The sequence below is a fragment of the Nicotiana attenuata genome, unplaced genomic scaffold (genome assembly GCF_001879085.1).
Source record: "Nicotiana attenuata strain UT unplaced genomic scaffold, NIATTr2, whole genome shotgun sequence".
Lineage (NCBI taxonomy): Eukaryota > Viridiplantae > Streptophyta > Magnoliopsida > Solanales > Solanaceae > Nicotiana > Nicotiana attenuata.
Genome location: NW_017670829.1, coordinates 301,373 through 323,187, shown reverse-complemented (window position 1 = coordinate 323,187; position 21,815 = coordinate 301,373). Strand labels below are relative to the sequence as shown.

At 39.7% G+C, this 21,815-nt stretch overlaps 2 protein-coding genes across 2 annotated transcripts; both read right to left on the bottom strand.

The window, feature by feature from the left end:
* Positions 1-6,394: 6,394 nt before the first annotated feature.
* On the bottom strand, positions 6,395-8,221 carry LOC109243734 (3-ketoacyl-CoA synthase 3-like). Its single transcript, XM_019410715.1, has one exon. It carries the CDS (start codon positions 8,022-8,024, stop codon positions 6,621-6,623), a length of 1,404 nt encoding a protein of 467 aa, XP_019266260.1. The 5' UTR covers positions 8,025-8,221; the 3' UTR covers positions 6,395-6,620.
* Positions 8,222-10,686: 2,465 nt separating this feature from the next.
* Positions 10,687-11,334, bottom strand: LOC109243729 (uncharacterized mitochondrial protein AtMg00810-like). Its single transcript, XM_019410709.1, has one exon. It carries the CDS (start codon positions 11,332-11,334, stop codon positions 10,687-10,689), a length of 648 nt encoding a protein of 215 aa, XP_019266254.1.
* Positions 11,335-21,815: the final 10,481 nt, after the last annotated feature.

Sequence of the window (21,815 nt, the reverse complement as noted above, 5' to 3'; positions counted from 1 at the left end):
AAGAGGGACTGCGGCTGGGAAGACGAGGTCCTGATTCAGATCCCGAGCCCCGAGGAAAGTATCACTACCCACGTGGAGGGGTTTTTAAGTGTTTACACTTACCCCTTCACACTGGGTCCCCTTGATCCGGTAATGATTGACTTCTGCAAAACATATGAGGTCACCCTCGGCCAGATTCACCCCTCCTTTTGGCGCATCGTGATCATGTTGCGCTATTTTTTCGGAAAGGCCGAGGGTTTGGAATTTACCCTCAATCATCTTATTCGGCTGTATCGACGCCAGCTGTTTCGAGGGCTCATAAAGCTGCAACATCGAACAAAGAAGGGCTTCTTCGCCAATAACGATGAAGACAAAGATCGAGGCTGGATGAGCCGGTTCATCAGAGTAAGGACTTTGGATGTCATCCCCAGGGACCAAATGCCGTTCCCAGAGAGATGGAACTTTAATCGTAAGTGGAGTTTCTTGACAAATACTTCTTCACATTCTGCTTCTGTATTCCATAATACTTTATCTTTTCTGCAGCTGTTGCTTGGACGCCTCACGCTGTCCCTGACCTCGAGGAGTGGGTCTGAAAGTTAGCTGCCACCTCCTCGTACGATGAGCGCAAATGGCGTAATTTATCGAGGGGTAAATGGGAGGCCAAGCATCACGGTAAATTTTCTTCCCAAGCTTTGATACATTTCTTTTACTGGTGATGTCATCTCACTCATGTTTACTTGTGCAGGCATCAGAGATGTTTCCGAAATGAGGCCAGCCCTGCCTGGGACCGAGTCCCCGATTCTGAAATCGGGTAAAGTCAACAAAAAAAAGAGGGCTTCGAAGCCCGAAGATACCCATGATGAGGCGGCCCCTACTCGGAAGCTGAGGAGAAAACTTATTTACGTGGATTTGGATTCGTCCATTCAACACCTGGAAGACAAGGAGAACGAAGGTGAAAAATCGGCGTTGGTAACCCGAACTAGGAAGCCAGCCGAGGCCGCCAAGTCCTCTGAACCTGATACCTTGCCTTTCGATGAAGGAACTCCGAAGGAAGACTCGGGAAAGGCCCTCAAGTCCCTCGATATCGAGGTCATACCTCTTCCTTCAACAAATACACCGGAGGGGACAAGTGCTGAAAGGGCCGTAGCTAATCAGAGCACCCCGAGTGATGAGCTCGGGGCCGTGACAATGGGTCACTCTCTTTCTCTGCCATCCTATTCCGACGAGACAATAAAGGATGATCGGTCTTTGCAAATACCTGACCCGAGCAAGGTCCTCGAAGAGCACCCTTTCCGGGACTGTTTCACTGGGGTTGACGATGCTGTTGACCTTAATGATGCATCCACCCTCTTCGAAGAGGCTCAACGTCTCCTCTCTAGGGTAAATACTAACTTTCAATGTTGTACTTTTCTTTCTTCTTCCATTCTTTTAACTGACATGTCTTTATTTCATGTATAGGCCATCGTCAAGTTTAGAGCTGAGCTGAGCCAATGTGAGGCCGAACTCAGGAAGGTATCGGGTGAAGAGAAGGCCCTGAGGCTTCTCTGTAGCCAAAAGGAGGAGGAGCTTGAGGACCTTCGGGCTAAATTGGCCAAAGCTCGGAGAAACGAGATCGAGCTAGATGAGCAGGTAACTATGATTTTAACAGAGTATGGGCTTCCTGGCCTTACTTCGGAGGCTAATACTTCGAAACCTCAGCTGCAGCAAAAGTTGGAGGTGACTGGGCAGCTCCGGGGCGAGGTTGACCAAGTTAAGGCTGATTTCCACCGATGGAAAGAGAACATGGATCGGCTTGCTGCCGATAAGGAAACTGTTACAGCCCAACTGACCTCGGCTGAAGCTCAACTCCAAGGCATTAAAGTGAAGAGTCTGGCCCAGGCCAAGAAAATTGAGGAGTTAGAGGCGGAGATTGCTAGAGCCCGGGTCGAAGCTGCATATGCCAAGGCTAAAGTCGAGAAGACGAAGGCTACGGCTGATAAGACAATCGTCGTATACTTAAGGGATGACGCGGCTATTCAGGCGGAGCTAAGGGAGGCCTCCGAGCGGGAAAAACGGAGTAATGATTAGGCTAAGTGCCAAGCCCGAAGGGAAACTCTCGAGGAAATCCACGCTCGAGGATTTGACCTCATTGAAGAAATAGCCCAAGCAAAGGCACTGGAAACCGATGCCAGGTTTCTTGTTTCTTCTGATGATGAAGATGTTGTGAGTGGCTCCGAGGGCGGGTAAGGTGAGGAAGGTGTTCCCGAGGAAGAGGAGGTTCCCGAAGATAGAGCTGCCGAAGGTGCTGTTCCTGAAGATGTTGCTTCCGGGGATGTAGCCCCGAAATAGATTAGGTTCTTTTTTGTTTCTTTTGTTTTTGTGTAAGGGCCCCTCGTGGGTGTTGTAAATACACTTTGTAAATCATCTTTTGTGAATATAAAGAACCCTTTTGCTTTATCTCCAATTTGTTGAATTCCATTTCGTCTTCTCCTGTGAAGAATTTTATTATATAACTCTAATGACCAGTTCGAGTACTGGACTCAGCATAAAATAAACCCTTAGGTTTTTTATTGATCAACATAATACCTCTTAAGGTTTTGTTAATCCTCGAGCTAAGTTTAAATTGATTTGATGTGAGCTCGAGATGTCGGGATTTTTGAGTACGGGTCGAGTGAGAACGAGGTCTCAAACTCTACATGTTTTGGGCCTTAAGCTCTTTTAAGTTGGCCCTTAGGCTTTTATATATCGACCCTTTGGCTCTTTAAGCTGGACCTTAGGCTCTTATATATTGTCCCTTAGGCTTTTTAAGTTGGGCCGATTCGACCTCTAAGTGGCTATAATTTTTCCCTCTTTTTCGGCTAAAAGACTTAGTGAAAATTTAATTATTCCTTGGCATGTGTTTTTCTTAACTATTGGGTTTTTCAAAGGTTCGACGAATCGGAACCTTATTAGTAATTTGTTTGTGTAAACATAATCGAATACCTCTTGAGGTTTTCTTGAAGGCTGATGTTTATCGAAGCCTCTTAATTATTCGAAGGCTGAATTTATCGAAGCCCTTTATATTTTTCTTTTGCCGAGGGTAGCCTGATTTAACCAGTTTTTTCAAAGTGTTTGAAGGCCTTTAATTTATGGTGGAAGTCGGACGTCTCCGAGCAGCATTATTTCGGCCGTAGCCTTTTTATATGTCCGTAGTCTTTAATATGGTCGTAGCCTTCGGGTATGCCACTTGGACTTTCTTCCTGATAATCTTTCAAACTTGTTCGAGAAGTTAGTTCCCGAGTATATTGGCCTTGGCCTTTGTTTCGGGGGGATGCCCCTTTGAGGTCTTATGACTCCGAATTTTCGATGACTCGGATGTGCTGATTGTTGATGACAGTCCCCGAGTATCTCGGGATTGCATTTGTGCTTTGGCTCTTGAGCCGTTTCCCGTAGGATTATGAGTGTAGAGCTCGTATAATAGTAGACTTCTTTTAGACACAAAGTGTTTTTGATATAAACAGAACGCTTCTTCAAATAATTGATACATGCGTACATGTTTTGCCGTCAGGGCTTGACTATTCTATATAGACACGGTTCATCTGACTGTTTAGCCCATTACAAAGTTTTCCTATCGAGGCCCTCTTAGGCGTGAAGTATTTTCCTTGAAAATATGATCTCCGAGGGTGATGCCCTCCAGTATTCGAGGTTGATTGAAAAGAAGCCTTGGATACTGTTGATTTCTCCTTAGGTAGCATATGGTTGTTGCCTCGTTAAAAACCTTGCCGGTAAAACCCATTTGGACAAAATCTGGTCTAAGGGAAAAAGACTGCAATGCATGCTTTAAAACCTAAGGCCTTCGTATAAAAAGGGTGTCTCCGATAGCTTCGACCGAAAATCTGCAATGAGTTAATTTTAAACTCAAATGGACAAAAGGATAAAGTCATACCTTAGCAGTAGTATCGTTTGAGTAATGATACGTTCCAATTATTTGGCAGTTATTCACCTTCCATCGTGCTAAGTTTGTAAGATCCTTTACCGACAACTCCGAGGAGTCGGTACGGTCCCTCCCAATTCGGGCCCAGTTTCCCTTCATTCAGGTCTCGGGTATTGAGGTGACTTCCGTAGACTAAGTCCCGATCTGAATGTCGAAGATTGGTCCGTTCTATTGTAGTACATTTCGATCCTTTGCTTCTGCGCGGCCATCCGACAAGNATTATGGTGGGGTCAGTCCCCGAGTCATTTCCATTTGACCTCTCTGGCGCTGGCTCAACACGTCGAGTGTTTTCATGTTCAGCTACACTCGGAGTCTTATTTTGACTTTTAAGTTGAGCAGTGGCGATCTGTTGGGCTTGCAGCATCTCGAATATCACTTCGAGGCTAATTCCCCCATCACCCACTCCTTGTGTTCCTTGGCCACCAGGTCGGGCTTCCCTGCGTACACTCCCTCCGGGGTCTATGCCTAAATCCGCATTTAGAGAAATGTGTGAACTAACATCAATTGGTTCCATATTTGGCACTTTCCCAGTGTTTATTGGTGGTAAACCGACCCCTATATTGTTGTTTTCTCCAAGACCTTCGTTGTCATGAACAGGTGCATTTTGTGAGCTAGACATGTTTCAGCTTGAGAATCAAAAATTCTTGACAAGAAAAAGTGTAAAAATAACGTGTGTAACGAGAATCAGTAAAGAAATAATCACTATTATCTTTAGCCCCACGGTGGGCGCCAAACTGTTTACCTCAAAAATACGAGTAACAATTAAATTTGATTTGTGATTTTAAAGATATGTGATTAAATTCAATACCAATTAATATTCAAGAAATATGAAGTAGAAATGAAAGAAATAAATGAATCAAACCAATGTTACTCAGCAGTGGTGACCTCGAGCTTAGTGACCTCGAGATGAACTAAGAGCAATAAAGTAAGAACAACAAATGTAAAGGACAATTCTNAAAGGTAACGAACAACAAATGTAAAGGACAATTCTAGATAGAACAGGTAAGAGAGAAAAGTAGGTATAGTATATTCTTGCCAATGATCAGATGATGTTACAAATGATTGGGGTCCCCTTTATATAATAGGGGAACCCTAAATAAGGTATATTTCTATTTACAGTAAGGAATATTCTTGATACACCTGTCTAACCGCCTAGTACAGAATCATACAATCCTTTTCCGGGATTTGCACCATGATCTTAGGGACATGGCAGAAATCTAGCTCTTTCTGTTACGAATCCATAACGGTACGATTTCGAAGTCGAGCATACTTGACTTCGGTATTCCTCGCACTCCTATCTCGGGCATTGCATTCTGTCTTCGAGCTCGGATCTGGTCCCTCGAGCTTGAACTCGACCTTGCCTGGACACGGGCTTAAGACGACCCCTCGAGCCTATAGATCAGAGGCATACGATTTTGACCGTATATAGATATATATGAATTATGCATGACGAATCTAACAATTGTAACCAATATGTTCTTTTTTTTTTTGGATAGATTATGAAAAGGAAACAAATGGAAATTAACTCTATGATATTCATGTGGAGTATAGTTGGAGCAGCGTGTGCAATATTGACAAAGGCGACCTACATTTTAGGAAGTTAGCTTTATCCATTTCTAGCAAAAGGAGCTACAAAGACCTAAACGGTCTGCCCAAGTGATAGTGTAACTAGAGGCGGAGCCAAGAATTAAACTTATCGGTTCAGGATTTTAATCGTTTTAAGTTATTAGAGTCCTAAATTAATAACTTAAATATATTTAATGAATTTTTTAATAGAAATTAATACAAGGTTTTAATTTTAACCAAAGTTAAGAGTTCGGCGGAACCTGCTCCCGACACTCTAGCTCCGACCCTGATATAGCCATAATAAAAATGAAAACACTTTAAGCAGCATAAATTGCGCGATAAAATTAGGTTTCAAACTTCAAATTTAATACCTAAGAATAGGACCAATTATGCAAGCACAACTCAGCTTTAGCTGATAGTGTTGGGACTACTTTGGATATTGAAGTTTCGGTTCTCATGTGCATATTAAATATTGTCTTAGTTGGACACACAACAAGTCATGAATACAATATAAATTTTCACAAAGACATTAAGGAAGTGGGGTATGGAGAAATGAGTATACGTAGCTGCTTCCTTTCCCAGAAGATTCAGAAACACTCAAACAATGTCGTTTATTGTCACGACCCGTATCCCATCCATAACATGTATTGTCTACTTCGGCCTCGATAAATTTCATGGATTTCCCTTAGTTATATAACACCTCACTTTTTCTGATATATGGAATTCTCAAGTGTCGTCATATGCACCTCTTCTTTGAAAGCTTGTCAGCCTAGCCTATTAGTCTTTCGACTTTTGCCTTGAACTGCCTTATCAGTTCACCGTCCGTCATGAACATCATATTTAACTAGTAATGGAAAAGAAGAAGAAAGAATAATGCTAACATTAATAAGAACAATAGAATGATAAGTCTTGGTAGAATCACCAATCGATCAACAAGAACAAATTTTCGTTTTACATATATGAAAAAAAATCAGTAAAGGGAATTATCAATTCTATAGATTGAATCCCAACCCATAAACCTAATGAGAAAAATAATACTGTAAAGTAATACATCTTGTTGCAAATGGAAAAATAAAATAAAATAAAATAAAATTAAAGAGGAAAGTTGGATATTGTTCTTTCTTTAGTCATCTGGAATAACATAGTCATCTGGAACAACAAAAGTGTTTGGATCTTCATTATGTAGCCATCCAAATTTCTCCAAGAAAGGATTTGCTAAAGTTTTTGGTGGATAATTATCAATGCAATCTTTCCAAACATTTTCATTTCCCAAATCTCTTAACACTTCCCACAAACAACTATTACACTTAAACCCTGCACCAAAGCTTATCATTAGCACTTTATCACCTTTCTTTAATCTTTTTTTAGCCTCCATATAACCCAATACATACCAAAGACTACTTGCTGAAGTGTTACCAAATCTATGTAAAGTCATTCTTGCTGGCTCTAAATCATACTCACTTAGATTCAAATTTGTCCCAACTCCATCAATTACTGCTTTTCCTCCTGTATGTAGGCAAATATGATCCACACCTGTTTTAAAATTGATCACTGGCCTAGCTCCTCCTTTTGTTGAACCCCAATTCATTTTTCTAACAAGTGACACAATTGCAAATCTAAGTAACTCTCTCACTGGAAGAATTAAGGGTGCAATTGTTTTCAAATTATCGACTAGTGCCTTAGTCGCGGCCTTTGGTAATGTTTTATCAAGGTGGAAACCTATGTGACCTTGATCATCTTCTTTTTGTATGCAACTATCATAGGCTTCATCTTTTGCACCATGGTGTGTTCTAACTAGGCATTTCAACTTGAACATGGCCTTATTTTTCAAAGCCACTTTGTTTGTCAAGAGAATTGCACACCCTCCTGACCTAAACAAACAATTAGCAAGAATCATAGATCTATTATTCCCTGTGTACCAATTTGGACTCAAGGACTCAGATGTTACCATAAGTGCAACCTTGTTCTTCTCATTCTTGAAAATACTTTGCACGATATTTATCGCTATGACACTAGCACTGCACCCCATCCCAGTGATATTATACACCTTGATATCTTCTCTCATCTTGTAATAATTGATTATTCGACCAGCTAAAGAAGGCATACATGTTAACATGGATATATTCACCACGAGAACATCGATTTCACTAGGGGAAATTCCATTTCTTTTCAAGAGCTTGTCAATACTATCATGGAAAAATTCTTCCATTTCCAAAATCCCATCTTCATATGTAGGACAAGCTTCACGACCATAAAAGACCATTCTTGGTGCATATGTTTGCTCACCAATACCTGAGCTCACAATTGCTTTCAAGAGGAATTGGTACTCATTTATGCCAAGGTGTTTGTTTCTTCTAATTATTTCACCAGAAAATTTTGTGCTAAGCATTCGATCATCGGTCGGCTTATGACATTCGTAGTCCAAAATGTAACAATTTTGGTGTCTCTTTCGATCTATAATCTTCCATATCAAGAAGAGGAGATAAAAGAAAGGAAGACCATAAAACAAAGTGGAAATGAGATCCATGAGAAAGAGAAGAAGAAGAAGAGTCAAAGACTAAAGGATAAAGAGAAGAAAAGAGAAAGGAAAATAGCTTAGGGTTTTTTGTACGTCGCACACCTTAGGTTTTTGGTTGATAAGAAATCTAATTCAAAGTCTTAGTATAAAAAGAAGGATCCAAGTTGGTACATGTGGATAAACGCAATTGGAAAATATAATACTGGTTTTTGTCTTCTCCCAACTCCCACCAACTGATCGGTGCCTGACTCTAACAATCTTAATTACAGGCTATATATATTGAAACGCATTAATTAATTAGGTAAAAAAAGAAAAGGAAATATTAACTTCTATCAACTTTCTGAATTAACAAAAACATCCTTATAATCACTATCAACTTTAAATAATACCAATTATTTTCACAGTTGCATTTCCAAATTAATTTTCTCATTTATAGTACTCCCTTCGTTCCAGTTTATCTGAACCTATTTCCTATTTGGTCCGTTCCAAAAAGAATGGCCCCTTTCTAAATTTGGAAACAATTTAGCTTAAACTTACAATTCTACCTTTAATGATAAGCTTTTGCAGCCACACAAATACACTGGACTCCCTTTTAACTTGTTTAGGACCACAAATTCCAAAAGTCTTCATTTTTTCTTAAACTACGTGCACAATCAAACATGTTCACATAAATTTGAATCGAGGGAGTAATTAGTTTCCTTTCCTAGAATTTATTTTGTGCATGTCATGGTCTGAACAGAAAGTTATTATGGTGGTGTACGGAGAGTGAATTTTAAAGCAACAGATTTGAAATCGCCTAACATTTAAGAATAGGAAGAAGTGGTAGATGGAAGTGTAGTGTATAAAGTTATGAAGCCAACCAGCATTGACTCATCAGACTGCTGGATAAAGCTATTCACGTACCAATTTTTTTTTTTGTTTTAATTTTATAATTTTACATTGTCTGAGTGTATAGAAAAGTTGCTGGTAAAGTTGGCGTAACTGCGTGAAGGGGAGCCTGGCGTAATTGGTAAAGTTGTTGTCATGTGATCAAGAGGCCACGAGTCGAGCCCTGAAAACAGTCTCTTGCAGAAATGTAGGCTAAGACTGCATACAATAGACCCTTGTGGTCCGGCCCTTCCCCTAACCCCATGCATAGCGAAAGCTTAATGTACCGGGCTGCCCCTTTTTTCGTACGTAGAGAAATTAAACTCTATTTTTTTTTGAGTTTTAATTGCCTTATCTCCCCCTCTACAAGTCCTCTCTACGTGCAACAAAAAATTCGAAGCTATTCATTTTGATACTGTAACACGGCAGTCCAAGAAACACAGACGAATTAAAAGAAATGGATAGAGAATATGAACCACACGGCACAACGTTTGACTCTCAAATCTAGCCTCTCTCCTTTTTTTTTCCCCCTGATAAAGTAGATCGGACCCCTCTAAATTGACATATTTAGTGCATACTAAAACTATTTTGACCTGAAATTAGCACTTTAATTATAGTCTTGACCTCCCTTCCGTGACAAAGAGCGTAAATACACTCTCGTTTATGAAATGTATAAGTGAAAAAACTGAAAAACTAACTTTTTAGTGGGTGTTTTTCAACCGTTAATTGCCACATAATAGTATACAATAATCTATTTGTTCCAAATTTGTATTTCTTCTTGTTTCTACATAATATACAAAATATTTTATTCCAAATTTGTATATCCTTATGTTTTTGCTTTAGATGCAATGGTTATTTGTTTCAATTATGAATTTCTCCTTTTGATCAGGTCAGATTTGCAAGAAACTTACATTAACCACATATCTAGTTAAGATGGTTACTCACTATCAAAAAGAATCTCCAAAAATGCCTCCCTAAAGAGCATGAGGAGCATACAACAACAACAAACTCAGTGCAATCCCACACGTGGATCTGGAGCATGAGGAGCATGTTAATAATGTTGAATTCAGCTATCCATGGAGCTCAGCCATGGTGATTGAGCTGAACACTATTAGCTAAAGAGGAAGGCGATTATAGAAATGAATCTCAGGGAATATTCTAGAAGAGGAGAGAGAAGTTGTAATATCTTTTCCAAGTAAAAAATGTATCTGTACATGTGTATATATAATGTGTGAAAACCTAACTGTGGTTAGTACTAAAGTTAACTCTAGTTACTCTAACTCTAGCATAGTCTAAATTAGTTAAAACTAGCAGATGAACAACAAATAAAGCTAACCACCACTATCGCTACTAATGTCAACACTCCCCCTTAAGCTGGAGGGTAAGAATAAGTTTTCAACCCCCAGCTTGCTAAGCAAAAAATAATGTTGTGCCTTTCCAAGACCTTTGGTGAGGATATCTGCCAATTGTGCTTTAGTGTTGGTGTGAGTCTGAACGAGGCGCTGCTGCAGCTTTTCCCTCACAAAGTGGCAATCAATATTAATGTGTTTTGTGCGTTCATGAAAGATATGATTGGCAGCTATTTGAATAGCTTCTTTGCTGGCACAGTGCATGGTAACAGGTAGCTGAACTGTAACTCCTAACTCTTTGAATAGCCCAACCAGCCATGAAAGTTCTGCAACAGTGGAGGCCATACTCCTAAATTCTGCCTCTGCTGAACTCCTAGAAATCGTATTCTGCTTCTTAGATTTCCAAACTTAACAAGGTAACTTGTGACAGACTTTCTAGACTGTGGACAAGCTACCTAGTCAGAGTCACAGTATGCAACCAAGTTGTTAGACCCCTCTGAAGACATCAACGGTCCCAATCCTGGTGCATTCTTCACATATTTGATCACCCTTAAGGCTGCATCCATATGCGATCTCTTTAGGTTATGCATGAATTGACTTAGAACTTGGACAACATAAGCTAAATCAGGTCTAGTCATGGTCAAATATAGTAGCCTTCCTACCAGCCTTTGGTAAGGTTCAGGATCACCCAGAATGCTATCATCTGCATTTGTGCACACCACAACTTCATCAATTTCTACTCTTGTTAGCCTTTGATTACACTCTAATGGATTAGATACTGGTTTATCTCCCCCTAACCCAGAGTCAGCAATCAAGTCAATGGCATATTTTCTTTGGTTCATTGAGATACCGGCTTTACTTCGAGCAAACTCTATGCCTAGAAAGAACCCGAGCTCCCCTAAATCCTTCACCTTGAACTTCATCTGTAGGTTGGCTCTAGTAGTTTGAATCAAAGTTGCATCATTGCCAGTGACCAAAAGTTCATCTACATAGACCAACACATGACTAAGGTTGAGCCCTGTTGTTGTGTGAATAAAGAATAGTCGAAATGGCTTTGAACAAAGCCCAAGTCTTGAAGAGCCTCTCTTAACTTTAGGTTCCATTGCGTGGAATCTTGTTTCAGGCCATAGAGTGACTTCTTTAGTTTACATACTTTAGACCTGGACTCCCCCTTGGTAGTGTACCCTTGTGGAAGTTGCATGTATACCTCTTCAAAGAGATCCTCTTGTAAGAAAGCATTATGCACATCCATTTGATAGATGTACCAATGCTTAGAGGTTTCCATAGCAATAACTGATCTGACTGTAACCATCTTGGCCATTGGAGAGAGAAGGTTTCCTTGTAGTGCAGGCCTTCCTGTTGACTAAAGCCTTTGGCTACAAGTCTAGCCTTGAACCTCTCCACCTCTCTATGAGCTTTGTATGCTACCTTGTATACCCATTTATAGCCTATGGGAGTCTTGTCTGCAGGCAAGTCAACAATTTCCCATGTGTTATTTTCCTCTAAGGCTTCCACTTCTTGATGCATGGCTGTCACCAATCTAGCATCTCTTGCAGCTTCAACATAGTGTTTCGGCTCAACAACAGAAGAGTGTGCTAAGAGACACTTTGCATAGGAAGGGGGGCAAATTTCATAGTTCAAATAGTTTGACATTGGATATACACAGGATGTTGAAATAAAGTCTTGTATCCACTTTGGTGTACCTGTAGTTCTGGGATGTTTTCTGATTGCAATAGGTAATGTGTCAGTGGTACCTTGGTGTTGTGGGAGATTCTCAGTAGCCTCACCAATTGATGGAGGGAGAACATCAAGTGAAGTGTCTGCTTCTTCAGGCATTTCATTAGAATTATGCATTTCACCAATATCTAGGAATTCATCATATATAGAGTCTTCAACATGAGTAGGCTGAGATGCATCATGGATGGGTGGCTCATCAACTGCATCAACTGGTTCAAGGACCGGAAAAATAGGAATAGAAGACACCTTCATGTGCTTGAAAGGAAAAATCTGCTCCTTAAAGATCACATCTCTACTGACCAGGAATTGCTTGGAGTGCAAATCATGTAATGTATCCTTTCTTAGTAGGCGAGTATCCCATAAAACCAACAGGCAATGCCTTAGCTGAAAATTTATCCTGTCTTCTCACATTCACAACATAACATAATCATCCAAATACCTTCAAATGCTCGAGGGAAGGTTCAATGTTAAACAACATCTCATAAGGAGACTTCCCTTTTAGAATTCTGGAAGGTAGTCTGTTTATAATGTGCACAGTTGTGAGAACACAATCTCCCCAAAATCTTAGTGGAATTGCAGCTTGAAATTTCAAAGCCCTAGCCACCTCCAATATATATCTATGTCTCCTTTCTACAATGTCATTCTGTTGTGGATTATATACATATGTAGTCTGATGAATGATCCCCTGTGATTCTAAGAATTGTCTCATATCTGAGTTAACAAATTCTGATCCATTGTCAGTTCTTATTGTCTTGACATGACAATGAAACTGTGTATGGATCATACAGGTGAGCCTCTTCATCAACCAATAAGTTTCATTCTTGGCATTCATTAAAAACAACCAAGTAGATCTAGAAAATCATCTACTACTGTAAGGAAGAATTTTTTTATTATCATAAGTAGGTACTCTATAGGGTACCCATGTAAAAGATGAAAATGAGCATGTGCTAACTCTTACTGACTGGAAATGGCAATTCAGTTTGCCTAGCTAATGGACAAACTGGAAACTCAAAACAATCAATAGCTGATCTATCATTTCCAAATTGCTGCTTGAGCTTGTCAATTCTCTTTAATGCCTCCATAGGTAGGTGTACAAGCCTCTGATGCCAAATTCCCAGCTTTATTGAACTCTGATTTTTTTGTGTTGAAGTCTGCATAGCTGTGGTATGTACAATTGGTGTATTCAACTGTATTTTCTGAATGCAGTCTTTAAGAATGTAGAGCCCATTTGATTCACTACCAATCCCCAACACCTTGCCAGTGTAGAGATCTTAAAACACATATAGGTCAGGAAAAAATGCTACCAAGCATCGTAGCTCTTTAGTAAGTTTTGAAACTGACAATAGGTTGTACTTAAAATGAGGAACATGAAGTACATCACTAATTTTGTGATCCTTGGATATGTTAGTTGAACCACTGTGAGCAATCTCAGCTAATTCTCCATTTGGTAAATGAACTCAACAACCTCTACTTAATGAAACTGCATTATGCAGTAACTCCAACCTTGGAGTTATACGATTGGATGCTCCACTATGTACAATCTAAACACCTTGATTCAAACAAGTCATTAAGGATGTAATAGTACATGTTTCCAGCTCTGCTGCATTAGTTGTAACTTTTGTGGGCTTACTTGTTGAGCAATTGCTGGATTTGTTGGTATTATTCTGGTGTAAAGGTTGGTGCAATGGGAGTGGAAGTGAAGTTTGTTGGTGTAGGCTGTTCAGTCGCAAAATTAGCTGTTCCTTGAGAGTTGTATTTCTTCTTGAATTTGTGATCATTTGGATATCCCACTAGCTTCTAGCATGTGTCCCTAGTATGACCTTTAAATTTGCAGTAATCACATTAGAGATTTTAATTCTTCTTTGGCTTTTGCTGATTTCCAACCCTATTTGTCAACAAGGAAGCCATTTCACTAGCATCTAGACTAGCAGAAGCACTTGCCATAGCCTTTTAGCTTTCACGTTCCATTAGCATAGAATATGCCTTATTCACTGATGGCACTGGGGCCATCATCAAGAGCTGACTTCGAGCTTGCTCATATGATTCATTCAGCCCATCAGAAATTGCAGAAGCTTTTGGTGCTCCATAAACTGAACAAATTCACGAGATTTGGCACAGTCACAACTAGGAATTGGTGCCAAACTATCAAATTCTGCCCAAAGCAGTCTCAATTTTGAGAAATAAGTTGAAATTGAGCTAGTGCCCTGACTAGCAGTAGCAATTTCTTTGTGGAACTGAAAAATCCTAGAACAGTCCACCTTATCAAAACGCTCATTCAAATCATCCCATACCGCACTAGAATTTGAGGAATACACCAGTCCACTCAATAATTCTGGTGAAACACAGTTCATCAACCAAGACAATACAATCGCATTACAACGCTCCAGAGATCAACGAGATTCGTACCGTAATTGTGACGACCCAAAGGGTCATCATCGGATTTTTCTCTTTTCCGTGCTTCCGAGGCCCTGAAAACCTCGCTTTTAGTTGCCTCGATTTGCGTGCGCAGTCCGGGCGCGAAGCCGGAAAGCTTTTATGTTGAAATATGTGAACTTTGTGAAAAATTTAAAGAATTTTGATATTAATATTGCCAAAGTTGACTTTAGTCAATATTTTTGGTAAACGGACCCGGACCCGTGATTTGGCTGTCCCGGAGGGTCCGTAGAAAAATATGGGACTCGGGCATATGCCCGGAGTAGAATTTCGAGGTCGAGAGCCCGAGAAATGAATTTTTCTGTGAAATTGTTTTTCTGAAATTATTAAGGAAAATAGAAATGAAAATTGATTAAAAGACTATGGTATCGGGCTCATATTTTGGTTCCGACGCGCGGTACAAGTCTTAAATATGTGTTAAGCACTTTCTGTGAAGTTTGGTCGAAATCGGACGTCATTTGACGTGTTTCGGACCTAAATATCTAAAGTTTGAAGTTTATGAAGTTATAATGAAAAATCATGTGCCTTGAGGCTTGATTCTATGTAAATGATGTTATTTTAGCGATTTGATCGCGCGAGTAAGTCCGTAGGATGTTTTTGAGGTCGTGTGCATGTTTGGTTTGGAGCCTCCGAGGGCTCGGGTGAATTTTGGATAGGCATCGGATTGCATTTCTCATGTTTTAAAAATCTGGTATGCTGGCTTCTGCAATTTTCGCAAATGCAAAGGGAAGACTCGCAATTGCGAGCTCGCAAATGCGAGCACTGATTCGCAATTGCGAAGTCTGGGAAAATGGGGCACTGTCGCAAATGCGATCAATCTTTCGCAAATGCGAAGGGGGCCCAGATCGCAAATGCGATCATTACTTCGCAAATGCGAAGTCTGCATTGAGGCCCAGTGTTCGCAAATGCGAACTAAAATCTCGCAATTCCCAGACCTGCTGGGTTCGCAATTGCGAACCCAGCTTCGCAATTCCCATACCCACGGCCCAGCAAATTTTATACTTAGTCGAATTTTCATCACTTTTCACCATTCTTTCAAACCTAAAACACCATAGGCGGTTTTCAAGAGCAAACTTCATCCCAAATCACTTGTAAGTTGATTTTTACTCAATTCTTTCAATCTTTAACATCATTAAACATGTTTTCCACTTGAAATCAAAGATTTTCATGGGTGAAATTGGGATTTCTGGGTAGAACCTAGGTTTTCTATAAATTAGGGAGTTGGACCTCGATTTGAGGTCCGATTTCAAAACAAATTATATATTTGAACTCGTGGGGGAATGGGTAACCAGATTTTGGTTCGAACCTCGAGTTTTGACCACGTGGGCCCGGGGCGATTTTGGAATTTTTGGGAAAAACTTGAGAAACTCATTTTATGCATTCAAATTGATTCATATAATGTTTATTAAAGTAATTGAGCAATTTGTGATTAGATTCGAGCGAATTGGAGGTGGAACCGCGAGGTAAAGCAATAGTTGAGGATTAAGTGGATTTCAAGGCTTTGAGGTAAGTGTTTGTTCTAACTTTGGCTTGAGAGAATAGGATTAGGATGTTATTTGCTACTTGCTAAATGTGGAGTACGGTGTATAGGCATGGTGACGGTTGTCTATGCACCAGAGTCTAGCATGACCGTAAGTCTTAATTGCTTTTAATTCGAATGATGCGACACAACTTCCTTGTTTATTTGATAAATTTCATATAATGTGAACGGTTGAGGAAGAATTGTGATTGGTATATTTTGGAGCGTTGGCTCGAACAAGAATATGATAGTTGAGAAAGAAGTGATTTAAAAGAGGATGTGTTGTGATTATTCCCTTGCCGGGACGTGTAGACTATTATTATGTACTCTCCCTTGCCGGGATATTTTGGGCTGTTAGCTGTACCCTTGCCGGGTTAAAGTGTTATGTTGTCGAATTCACCTAATGGGGCCTCCTTTACAAAGCCAGATATTTTGAACTGTGATATGGGATCGTGTGGCACGCCGTCCACTTATATATTATGAAATGGGATCGTGTGGCACGCCGTCCACTTATATATTATGAAATGGGATCGTTTGACACGCCGTCCACTTATATATATATATTATGAAATGGGATCGTGTGGCACGCCGTCCACTTATATATTATGAAATGGGATCATGTGGCACGCCGTCCACTTATATATCTATTATGAAATGGGATCGTGTGGCACGCCGTCCACTTATATATTATGAAATGGGATCGTGTGGCACGCCGTCCACTTATGAATTAAGAAATGGGATCGTGTGGCGCGCCGACCACTTATATATGAGCTATGGTATTGAGATAGTTTCGTCGTTATATCCGTTGATCTGTATTCGCTGTATTTTCCCCGAGCATGCCCCCTTTCCCTTTTTAGTCGATATTCTCTGTTGTTATTACTGTTGCCTTTGTATATATATACCTGCACAGGTTGTTTTTGGTAGGTCCTGTCTAGCCTCGTCACTACTTCGCCGGGGTTAGGCCAGGCACTTACCAGCACATGGGGTCGGTTGCACTGATGCTACACTTCTGTGCTTTTTGGACAGATCATAGTACCGAAGCAGGAGCCTTTGGTCAGCAGTAGGAGCGTTGGGAGCTTACTTCAGTCCGGAGATTTCCGAGGTAGCTTGCTGGCGTCCGCATGGCCCGGAGTCTCTCTTATCTCTGTCTTTCGTCTGATTTCCCTTGTTTCGGATCAGACAGTACTGTATTCTTATTCAGACTTTGTTTTTAGTATTCAGTAGAAGTTCGTGAGTTTAGTGACACCAGATCCGGGTAGAGGTGTATTTGACTTTCCGCACTTGGTTTCAGTTATTTATGTTTCGAGACTTCCGCTTTTATGTTAGTTGCCTCGTTCTTCTTTATACTGTTAATGATGTTGAGAGAATGTTAAATTAGTTGGCTTGCCTAGCTCTTATTAGTAGGCGCCATCACGACTCCCGAGGGTGGAAAATCCGGGTCGTGACAGTAATTCTCCCTTTCGCATGTGCCGTCAATGAAACCTAGCTTATCTCGACCTAGGATTGCAATCCTCATTGCCAGGCTCCACACGGAGTAATTTTCCGGTCCTCTCTATTGCAACGAAATCAATATAGCTCCTGAATTATCATTTAAATTCAAGAAAAGTGGATGATTGTGACTTAATATCTGCGGTTCGGTGCTATCGACTGTCGCCATTGATGATCTTCATTTCATGCTTCGAGATAATGAAAAATTGAACACAATAGGACCACACTAATGGCCGCGTGGCTCTGATACCATGTTGAATTCATCTATCCATGGAGCTCTGCCATGGTGATTGAGCTGAACATTGTTAGCTAAAGAGGAAGGCGGTTACAGAAATGAATTTCGGGGAATATTCTAGAAGAGGAGAGAGAAATTGTAATATTCTATTCCAAGTATAAAATGTATTTGTACAAGCGTGGATCAGGTGTCCTCTTGGATGTTCCAAACCACCATCTTGGACTTCCAGCATTTGCTTCAGACAGAAAGTTTGGGACTTAAAGTGCCCTCATGAGGCAGGGAATAACTTCAAAATGGCTTGCTACTTTCAATCAGAAAAGGAAGATTGAGCAAGGCAAAGGATAAAGAAGTTGTCTCCTCTTCTCTGTCGTCGCCGCATATGTAGAAAAAGAAGGAGCGACCCTCTAGATGCCTTATAATCATCCTTTATGCCTATTCCCGCTTATGCGTACTTAATGGCTGATAGGCCTATAGACGCTTGACGCCCCAGAATAGCCTTGCTTTCGCATCCCCCTGGATCGAAGCGATTGCAGCGAAGAATTGATCTGAAACGAAGCACTTTCACTAAGATTTCGAATAGCGGTCCCGAATTCAAGTTGATTCTATTTCGACTCTTCCTCAGAGAAAGACGATCAAACAATTCCCAATCATGGTCCTTGCGGATCGGATCATTCATATAATATAAACCTTGGGATCATCATGGTATACTCGTGGGGAAGGAAAACCGAGCAGTTTACGCTTTAATAGCTACCGGTTCACTGGCTCTAGTATTCACAGGCTTTCAAGGAATGAACATCTTTTTTCCAGCTTTGAAAACCGACTAAGCATTGCGCCAAGCCTACTTGTGAAGAGAAGAGTCTTCGGGCTATTGCAGAGTGAAGGAAGGTGTCTTGTCTTGGCCTAGGCCTATTTGTGGCGCTCCCGCAGGGTCCCGATACCCTACCTTTGCCCTCTCAGGTTCTCCGCCTAAGGTAGTGAAGTGAGCCATTAGTTCTGATTCCGCATCTAAATCATTAGCTGAAGAATTCTTGTTGATGAGAGCTTGAATGATAAAATTGGACGAAACAAAAAGTGGAAGCTTATTATAAAGAAAAGGGGCTTGAACTCTCAGTTGATTCAACTCAAGCTTTTAGTTCTTCTTCTGACTCTACTCTTCCCGACGCAACTCAGTGTCTTAAAGAAGCTTCTTTACCGGCAAGGGTCGGGATCAACTACTTATTGGAGTAGAAGCCCTTAGTGAGAGAGTTGAGAAGAGCCGAGGATTCCTCTGTTTTCGGGGACCAAACTTAGCTGATCTAATCATAGATTATTTGAAAAAACTTGAAATTATAGATAGTTTTCCACGACCTGAGGACCATGTACTAACCGGACCGAAGGAAGATGTCTCCTGTACAATCTCTGGCCCAATAATCTGTCTCTCCCCTACTTCATCCCAGCCTAGGAGAGTCCTGCACTTGCGTCCATAGAGTGCATCAAAAGGTGGCATGCCTATACTCGCCTGAGAACTCTTGTTATAGGCGAACGTAACCAAGAGTGAGATCCAAGTGGCATATCAAAAAGAAAGAATTACAAGAAAATACACATGACTTCACACCATAACAAAAAATGGCCCATATTTTTAAGTTTTACCCCACCTAGCCCACGTTATACATATTTTGAAAACTGAAATGGTATTTTAAATTCTTAAGCATTATGACCTTTCCATATCTATGTAGCGGTTACATATCCTCTCCAGGAAGAGGTCTTCTAAAAGCTTCTTCTTTGCTGCTCGTGTTTTTCAATTACAATTGCTTAAAATTAGAGTGTCAATTGTTATTACTCCCTTCGTCCTATTTTTATTGATTTTAGTTGGAAATATTGTGCTTTTGAAAACACTAGCAAATTCAAAATTTGTGTTCTTACAACCATTGCTTCTAAAAGTTGTGGAGTTAAATCTATGGTCTCACAACCATTGCTTTCACTCTCTCTTCTTCTCTCATCATCTACATATGTTTCAAGGGACTGTGTATTTTCTGCTTTTCCTCTTGTGTCACCTGCTTGCAATGTAAGAAAATTGAAGAGTAGAAGTCCACCATTGGAGACCATTCAAAGCTTTGTTTTTGAAAATGGTCTTTTTGAATTTGTTAGTTGTTTGGATTGAGTGTTGTTCCAATTGATTGAAAATATCAATAGGATTTCAAAATTTAAATTTGAAGTGATTTGGAGTAGATTTGAGCAAGATTTGAGTTAAATTTCAAAAAAGATGCAAGGAAGAAGACGAAGTCAGTTTTTTGTATAATTATGTATAATCTTGTATAATAGTGTATATTAGTGTAGAAACATAGAAACATAGCTTATACACTATTATACACTTTTATACACCTTTATACAAGCGTCTGTAGACGAACTTCTTCCACGATTTTCAGTTGCAATTCTTGTTCAAAATCAGTCCAAATCTCCATTAAATGACTTCAAATTTTATATACAACCTCCTTATACTATTTCTAACAAGTCTAAATAACACCCACTCCAAATTTCCCACAAAAATCAAATTCGGAATTTAAACCCACATATTTAAGCTTGTTAAAAATCTAATTTTCACCACCCAAATGAATTTGGTTTGTTGAATTAATATTTGAGTCACAGTTAGTTACTGATTCGAAAATAAATTTAAAAGCTTGAGGAATCTTTTTAAAAAATTAAATAGTAATTTTGAGAATCTATTGGAGTTGGATGTTGAATCTTAGCCTATTATTTTTGGGCTAGTTGATTGTAAATTAAAATATGGGCTATAAAATTGAAAAGTAGGGAGCCCAGTTGTTCTAATGTGAAATTGTCCCTATCAAAAAGACTTATCAAAATCGCCACCATATGAGACTTGCAAGGCATGCCCGCCAGAAAGTGAAGAGAGGATCCATTCCCCTTTCAAATGAAAAGAGAACTAGACTTTTCGCTTCATCATTGAAATCCGCCATTCAATGTATATATATGATCTGTGAAAGCTAACCTAATTATGGTTGTACTAAAGCTAACTCTAGTTATTCTAATTCTAGCATAGTCTAATTTAATTATAACTAACAGATGAACAACTAATAAAGCTAACAACCACTATCACTACTAATCTCAACAAATAATATAATTAAGAGAACAAAAGTATTTTCTTCTATCAGGTTAAAATGGTCATATTATTCAACAAATTTCATCGCATACATTTTTTGCACGTGGGATCTGTGTTCTTATTGGGTGATAGGGGAGAGAAGAACTTTATCACATAAAATTATATTACAATCTACAAATTTTTGTAACGTGGAGTACCAATCTGTAAGCACATTAGCTCACTTTGATATATTGTGAAAGTCATAAGTATGATTTAATGCAACCATAAACTACTTCTTCTTCTTTTATCTTTTTTTAGTCAAGAAAACCGTGATCTAATGTAAAGTCACAACAAACAAACTTGATAAAAAATGGAAAAACCGAAATTTTCTTTTAATAGAATACCAAGTCAATGCTGTGTTAACTTTAAAATTTAAACTCTCTTCTTTTTAGTGCTAACTCTCCAGCAAGAAATGGTCTTAACCAATTTGCAGACTAACATTTTCTCTTTTGAGTATTTTTCATCTACTTAAAAATGAAAATTTTGGACAAAATATTAATTGAAAACACACACACACACATTCACTCGCGGTGCACACAACATTTCACATTCACGCTGAGCCCCGGGAACCGTGCCCCTGGGGCGTAATGTAGACAGCCTAACGCAAGTATTAGTATTTGCTTCCAAGGCTCGAACTCGTGACGTATAGGTAATAGGGAAACAACTTTACCATTGCTCCAAGGCTTCCCTTTATATGAGTATATATTTTTAGTGGCTGCTTCCATGGCTCGAACTCGTAACCTGTAGGTCAAGCGAAAACAACTTTACCGTTGCTCCAAGACTTCAACGACGGAAATATTGATTGTCATAATTGAAGAAAGTGTTTCCTAACCAGTTACCATCCATCTTAAACTGCCATGTCCAGGTTGCCACATTATTGCTATAGTCAGCCAGTTGTGTGACAAAGATGTTTTTGGGATGAGAAGAGACTTGTGAAGGTTAAAGAATGTAAAGCAAAATTAAATGCCACCAAAACTAACATTTCTGTACAGCTATTATTGGCCTCAAAATATTCGCAACTTGCCCTATATATTAA

Coding starts and splice junctions, on each gene's coding strand:
- LOC109243734 (XM_019410715.1), bottom strand. CDS start 8,024: ATGGATCTCATTTCCACTTTGTTTTATGGTCTTCCTTTCTTTTATCTC.
- LOC109243729 (XM_019410709.1), bottom strand. CDS start 11,334: ATGGAACCTAAAGTTAAGAGAGGCTCTTCAAGACTTGGGCTTTGTTCA.